Source organism: Chrysochloris asiatica, unplaced genomic scaffold (genome assembly GCF_000296735.1).
Source record: "Chrysochloris asiatica unplaced genomic scaffold, ChrAsi1.0 scaffold00224, whole genome shotgun sequence".
NCBI classification, from domain to species: domain Eukaryota; kingdom Metazoa; phylum Chordata; class Mammalia; order Afrosoricida; family Chrysochloridae; genus Chrysochloris; species Chrysochloris asiatica.
This window is the reverse complement of record NW_006408742.1, coordinates 4,845,615-4,853,695: the sequence shown is the minus strand read 5'-3', so window position 1 is coordinate 4,853,695 and position 8,081 is coordinate 4,845,615. Positions and strand designations below refer to the sequence as shown.

The following is an 8,081-nucleotide window of genomic DNA, read 5'->3' as shown; positions in this document are numbered from 1 at the left end:
GGGTATTACATTGACTGATAAGTTCAATTCTCCAAAACCCTTTTATTGAAGGTAATAACTTTATTTCATCTTTGTTATTGTTCTATCTTTATTACAATTAGCCCTCATTTGATAAAAGACCAGTTTACTTTTAAGTGCTTGTGGAGTCCTGATTTATTTTGTCCTTTGCTTTTTGTGTGCTAATTATTGTACATGTGCATGTCCTACCACATTGCAACAGGCAAGCTTTGGTTCCATTTTCTTGTCCTACACAAAGGAGTGCAGAATCTTAGCCACTAGGTCCTGTGTTGCCATTTTATTTTCATCTCCTTGGGTGTATATACTGGAAGTGAATGGGTAAAGGGGAGGGGCAGAAAGGGAAGGGATGAGAAAGGGAAGAAGGAAGAGTTCTCAGCTATGCTGAATCTTGATTCACAACTTTGCCTCCGTTCATGGTTGGTGTTCCAGAACTTTTCCTCGAGCGCCCTTGTTTTTCTCCAATTTCATGTAGTGATGGCTCTCTGTACATACACACTGAAAAATAAAATCACAACAATTACTTATTATGATAGTGGATGACTTATTTGGCCTCGATATATTTCTCAAATTCGCATCACCTAGCTCTTCTCCCCTTGTAAAAAAGTTTCAAACTTGATAATCTAATCAGTGAATACCTGTTGTTCTATTCCAGTTATATCAGCCACAACGTTTAAATCTCCTTGAATGGCAGACATATGAGTGGTTTCTGTTCTCTTATAGATAGGGCTCAAGTCTTCCCAGTCTCCTAATCTATATAATAGGATTTTCAGGCAGAGTTAGTGAACACAGTGGGCATATAAGATTGAAGAGAAAGAAATAGCTATTTCACTTTTTAGTTTTTAATCTGAAATCTAGTCTGGGTAGGGAGAAAAAAAAGCTTTTATTTACCTGGTTTTAATCTTTATTCTACTAGAAGAAACATGTTAGTAAAATTTAAATATTTATTGACAGTATTCAGGGCATCCTAACTAAAATAATAGTGGGAAGAAAGACAGAAAAGGGGGATGAGAAGCAATTTCCCAAATAGCTTCAGATTTTTTTCAAATGAAGAAATAAAAACAGTCTGTAACTTCCTAGTTTTTCATCAATAGGGAATATGGTTATGCAGCTGTGAGATTCCAGTTCCATCTATATAAACAGTTCTTTTTCTCCTCTATTGTTTTTTTGGACAGTTAGTCACAATCAGCTGTGTGTGTTGAACGTGGATGTACCATTGCTTAGAAAGAACAGTGTTTTTCAATCATGTGTGTTCTTTTAAGATAGACTATCAGCATCTTCAAGGAGCTCTGGTAGCGTCGTGGTTACGAATGGGGCTGCGAACCTCAAGATCAGCAGTTCAAAACTACCAGCTAGTCCATGGAGTAGCTTTCTGCTCCTGTAAAGATTCATAGGCTCGAAAACCCTGTACAGGGTCACTTTGAGTCGGAACCAACTCTATGTACGGCACATCACAACAACATCAGCATCTTCAGAGCATTAACACAACTTCATTATACTACTGAGTGATCAACACATTGACTGTAAATGAGTATATGAAGTATTTCAGTTAAGAATTAGGAATTATTTTCATCCTTGGCTTAGAAACTACAATTAAGTACCTCAACCTATGAGCCACCACTACAGTGGTTTGGTAAGGAGCTCTGGTAGCTTAAGTGGTTATAAGTCGGGCTGCTAACCTCAATGTCAGCAGTTCAAAACGATCAGCTGTTCCACAGGAGAAAGATGAGGCTTTCTGCTCCCATAAAGGCTGCTACCACAGCCTTGGAAATTCTGTGTAGGGTTGCTATTGAGTCAACACCAACCCCATGGCACATCATCACCACCACCACCACCACCAAAGTGGTTTGGTAATCTGAATGTTATTTCAAATATCAAGTTGCTTTTTCTCTTGGGCTTTGCACTAGACTTGGAAACCCGAGCACGGTTATGACTAAGCAGTTGCCACATGGTGAGAGCCACACTTCCTGAACTGGGTTCTGGTTTAAGCATTTATTAGCACTATCAACTTGGCCACATTTTCATAACTGAAAAGTAGCGTTTTTTAAAGGATTCAATGCCTGCCATATAGTACACTCTGAAAGATGTTTTTATAAAATGAAGGAGTTGATCTTGTCATAAGAATTTTGAAGAATAATATCAGAGTGATAAACTGATTTGACGGAAGGTAATCTGAAACTAGGTTCACAGAAGATTGATACATGAGAAAGATTGTCCCAGACTAGTTCAGAGAGGAGAAGACAGGTTTCTGTCAATACATCAGTAATACACCTTCTTAAATATTAATGTGCATTTGAATTACCTGAGGCTACAGATGGTGCAGTGGTAAAGCAATCAGCTGCTAATCAAAAGGTTAGCAGTTCAAACCCACTCAGAGGTTCTGTGGGAGAAAAAATCTGACATACTGCCACATACAATAACACAAGACTACTGTAGAAATGCAGATTCTGATTCTGAAGGTTGGCAACAGGTCTGAAATTGTGAATTTTTAATGTTTCCTGGTGATTTAGATGTTGTTGAAACCCTAGTCACACTCTGAGTAGCACAAAATATATATACCAAATATGTATGTTATGTTGCTATGAGTTGCTATGAGTCACTAAAGGGTTGCTATGTGTCAGAATTGACTTGACAGCAGTGGGGCATTGGGGGATACATTGTGTAAATTATTATATACCTACATATGAAAATCAAATTCTGAAATATTTCACTAAATGCCTCCTCCAATGTCCCCAAATAACTGAATGTCTTTAGCCGAAACAGTAGAATATATAAAAGATACCAGCTCAGACTGAATGTAGCCTACAATTTTCAGGTGGCTTCAATTGCAATTTCTGATTATGACCTTTTTTTTCCTAAATAAAAGAAGATCCTTATAGAAAATCCTATTGAGCCTATTCAAGTTTCTCTAGTTCTTTCCCGTATTTCTGTTATATATAAAAGCATGTACTTATATATGTACAATATAGTCATTTATATATAATTACTTAATGCACAACTCTTTTACTTTGCTAACTGTGAAACCTATCTATCCCTAGCCTCTACCACAGACTTACAAAGTAGAGTCCTAAATAATCTTGTCTTAAAAATAAAGAATAGATTTTTAACCCCAAATTTCTTAAACTTTGATGTGTGTGTGGGGTAACTTGAAGAATTTCTATTTTCTAATCTCCATGAAATAATGTATTTTTATACAGATTTGTATATCTTGTGAAAGAGTTTCATGAAGTTACCTTTTTTAAAATTTAGTTTTCACATGTCATAAATTTTACCCAAGGCACTCCTTTTTACCCTCCTCACACATAAACGACTTCAGTTGTGACAACAGAAAACATTATCATTTTAATTACTGCTCCCGATAACTTCTAATTTTTCAAATAACCTAACTATGGTGGTCCTTCCTAGGAAACCAGGAATTCAGTCTCCAGAGAGGTTTCCAACTTGATAGCTGAAAATTTGTAGCTTTCCAAAAAGAAAAATTCACTCTGCCATGTTAAGGTATGCAGTTTGTTCCTCTCCTGGGACAACTCAATCACTAACTTTTAGAAGTTTTACATTAAATGGAGCAGTAAAATTCAGAGTTTGAAAAAAATAAAAACAGAAAAAAATACAGACAAAACTGTGGCTCATATGTTAAGCAGAAAATGAAGAGTAATAGATGGGATTTTCCAGTTCACTGAAAACAACTGCCCTTGCTTTCCAATAACCTCCCTTCCCCCCCAAAAAATTTGAATATCTATATTTCCGCTTTCAGAATGAACTACATGTTTAGAGAACGCAAACCAAGGCCTTTCTTTGAATTACATGGGGATTTTTAAGAAAGCGAGACAGCACAAAATCTTTATCAAATCCATGGAGCAATTTTAATTTCTTGAGTTTTAATTTTTATTGTTATTACTGACTGGGATGTCAGTTATATTACCATCTAATTTAAGAAACTGACAACTAAGTGGTTTGAATACTAGTCAAGTTTGGAATTGAAATGTATTTACAAGATCACAATCCAGTTAGAAAACAAAGAAAGCACATAGTATTTCTCTTCAGTAACAGCTACGGTTCTGATAGTTGTATTGAACCACGACTGTACTATCCTATATACACACAAAATAAATTAACGAAAAAAATGAAAGGCATAAGTGATCCTATAGTATCTTACAAGTCCAAAATGGAAATCAAAACCACTATGATATATACAACAACACAATAATAATATCTTAAATAAGTCTACTATTTCAGAGCATTCAAAGCCAATGGGAATTCATTAACTCCTTTGATCATTATGCTAAGCACTCAGTTGTAAATTGTGATACCAGTGGTTTGAACCTACTAGTGGCTCTGTGGGAGAGAGATGAGGCTTTCTGCTTTATTAAAGATTTACAGAAGTCCTATGCAGAATAGCTGTAAGTCAGAATTGACTCACTGGTAGTGGGAAGAAATTATCTTCACTTTAAAAATATAAAACAGTCAAAGTGACTTCCCTAAAGTCCAATGGTCAGTAATATAGGGCCAGGATGAGACTGTAGGGTTTCAAAGTCTTAGTCAAGAGTTTTTAATAAAAGCTAAAAAGTAAATGTCCTGGTGTGGCACTGTAGGACAATCAGTGGACTGCAATGTCTGTATGAACTGGAAGGTCAGTGGTTCAAACTCACCAGCCATGCCTCAGACACCCCCTATGAGTTGCTATGAGTTGGAACTAACTTGATGGCACTTAACAACAATACACAAAAAAACGTATCCATGTATTATTTAATGTTTGAGTTAGACTTGCCTCTACTATAAATATTCCTAATGACATATAGGTATGGTAATGAAATAAATGTCCAGGATGTAAGATATAAACAAAGACTATTGAAGCTAGAGATGTCCCATTTGCGTGGGAAGAATCAACAATTCCCCAGTAGTTCAAAACCTCAGTTTTAGGCTGTACTGAAGCAGCAGGAATTGAGATATAACCAAGGATGCATATTAGAAAGAGGACATAAGAAATTGATGAGGACATCCTAGAACTGTACTGCCCAATGTAATACACTGAGCATTTAAAATGTAGCTAGTCCAAACTGAGTTGTGTTGTGAGTTTAAAATACATACTAAATTCCAAAGACTTAGTACAAAAATATAGAATAAAACATCTCATCAATAATGGTTCACACTGATTATTGAAATTCTAATAGTTTGGATACACTGGGTTAATTAAAAACTCATTGCCATCCCCACTGAATAGTTTTCATCTTGTCTAGATGGGTCTGGTGAAAAGAGATGGGGATAAGATTTGTATGATTCAGTTGTGAATAATCGTTATCATGACTAATTGCAACTATTACAACTGTAAAGGTAGAAGTTTTGTAACAAAAATGGGGGAGTAGTTAATCTTACAGTCTAGAAACAGAGGACCTTAGGACCACCAAGAGAGAAGAGCATGAGTGAAATGTGAGACTTTATCCAGAGAAGCAGCAACCTCAGAGATGGAGGCAGAGATGAGGACATGGAGAGAGAGAGCAGCTGAGGTCTCTCGACTCATGTAAAGGGAAAGACTGAGTGCTGGCAGCCAGGAGGCAGGCTTGCAGAATGAGCCCTTTGGTTGTTTAAATGATTACATATTCCTAAGTGTTTCTGTGTACATCCCCCCAAAAAAACAAAACAAAAAACCCAGCGGCAATAGAAGCCAATACCGTTAAATGATGATGCATGGAGGAGATTGTGATTATTGCAATGAAATGATGAGTATAAAACCAATATTCTCTCATCACTCAATTCACAATAAAAACTGAAACAAACAAACAAACAAACCCTCATTGCCATTGAGTAGATAAAGACACTGGTTCATGATGACTATATGTGACAGAGTAGTACTACTCCATAGGATTTCCTTGGCTGTAATTTTTATAGGAGTAGACTACCAGGCCTTGCTTCTGCAGTGACATAGGGTGGGTTCGAACTGCCAACTTTTAATATAGTAATTGAGCACACAATGTTTATGGCAGCCAGCAATCTATTGGAGTTACAACTATTATTCAAATGGATTTCACATTTGTTTGTTTTTTAATGTGATTACTAGAGTATTAAAAATTATATCTGTAGCTCATGTTATATTTCGATTAAACAGAGATGTCTTAGAATTGTACTATATTCTCTAGAAGCGAAGTGTTTTTGCTTAAAGCTAAAGCAATAAGTTATTGTTGGGGAAGACAGCTAAGAAAACTTCCTGACTTGAATGGATGCTTCTTCCATCCATAAACTTAGAGATACAGAACACGTTGCTTTACTTTGATAAGAGAAACAGGTTCGCAAAACATTTCTCAACCCTTGTATCGTGACTTCATTAGTACTGTATTACTTTTATTCTATTATGGAATTTTTATTTCCTTTTCTAGTTTCAAATTTCAGTTTGTCGTTTTCTGACATCCAAAGAGCCATTTATTTCAGCACCAATTTGCTCACATATTCTATAAGCAGGTGTATAGACTCATGCCAGGTACTCTACTAGATTCTCTGGCAAATGCAAGAAATAAAGCTTGACTTCTGCCTTCCAGGAGCTAGAGGCTGAATGAGAACAGACATGCACATAAATAGCACTGCCATAGAAGACAGGGACATTAAAGCAGTTACTTAATGTTGATTTAGTTTTGAAGAATGTAGAGGATTTTAAATAAATAAGTAAAAATAGATGAGATAGCAAATAAAGGTGACGAGATGGAATGAGGGTGTATAAGATAAACAGTGAGTGGATGAATATCTCAAAAGATGGAATAAAACAGTCAGGTGGTGAGGTATAAGACTGGAAGAGTTAACTTGTGTCAGACCTTGCTGAACTTCAGGCCAGAAAAAATTTAAGCCATGATGATCATATATCAGCTTTAATTGATAGTGAATGGAGATGTAATAATACGTCCATCAAATACAAGCATTTATGGGGGAAATCAATTAGTTCAATCTTATCTAGAAAAATGTCCAATTATGTTTATGTGGTAGTCCTGGTGTGGCACTGTAGGATAAGCACTGAATGGCAAGTTCATTTGAACTGCAAGCTCGGTGGTTCAAATACACCAGCTGCTCCTCAGAAACCCTATACAGGATCTCTATGAGTCAGGACTGACTTGATGGCACTTAACAACAACAACAACATGTTTAGGTGACATGAGTACAGCCAGCCAATTTAGGCCAAAAACAAAGTCAATCAAAGGGAATCTTACTGTGTGAATTCCATAAGAGACTGACAAATTTGAAACTTTTACAAATTGTTCTGGTGCTTTGCAAACACTATCTTGACTGCTTTGAAGCAAACTTAGTGGTGATGGTGTGCCATGGAGTTGGTTCTGACCCTGTACAGGGTTTCTGAGGCTATAAATCTTTATAGGAGCAGAAAGTCTCGTCTTTCTCCCATGGCACAGCAGGTAGTTTTGAACTGCTGACCTTGAGGTTAGCAGCCCAATTCGTAACCATTATGCTATCAGAGCTCCTTGTAAACTCAGTAGAGGTACCATTATATGTGTAAGGCTGCTGTTCATCCAATGTATGCATACCCAGTGCCCTGACTTTGAAAACTGTTGCAAGGTCATGGTGTTGGACCAAACTAAAAAACAAGCTAAGAAGGAGTGTCATTTTGCTTGGTGGATAGATTAATTTAGCATGTAACCCTGAACAAACAAACAGCAAATGATTAATCTGGGATCAATAATCCCATATGAAGAATGAGAGTTAAATATGCTTTGTTGTTGTTGTTGTTGTTATGTGTCATCAAGTCTGTTCTTACTCAAAGAGACCCTATATAGGGTGGGTTTCTCAGGAGTGGCTGGTAAGTTTGAACCACCGACCTTTCATTTAACAGTCCAGTGCTTATCCTACAGTGCTACACCAGGGCTCCATACACTTTGCTGTGGTTGTTGTTTTGTACCTTTGAGTCAGTTCTGACTCATAAGCAACCCTGTACGAGTCAAGGAATGGCTGGTGTGATTGAACTGCCAAATTTATGGTTAGCAGACCAGTGCTTATTTGTTGTTGTTGTTGTTAGGTGCCATTGAGTTGGTACTGAGTCATAGTGACCTTATGCAAGGCAGAATGTAACACTG

At 36.8% G+C, this 8,081-nt stretch overlaps 1 protein-coding gene across 3 annotated transcripts in view; it reads right to left on the bottom strand.

Annotated features, from left to right (window-relative positions):
- Positions 1–359: 359 nt before the first annotated feature.
- FGF12 (fibroblast growth factor 12) overlaps positions 360–8,081 on the bottom strand; it is an 814,886-nt gene continuing 807,164 nt past the window's right edge. For all 3 annotated transcript variants that reach the window (XM_006873146.1, XM_006873145.1, XM_006873144.1), the window contains one exon: positions 360–513. In XM_006873146.1, coding sequence (XP_006873208.1) covers positions 395–513 — 119 coding nt within the window. In that variant the 3' untranslated portion in view covers positions 360–394. The remainder of the gene's footprint in view (positions 514–8,081) is intronic.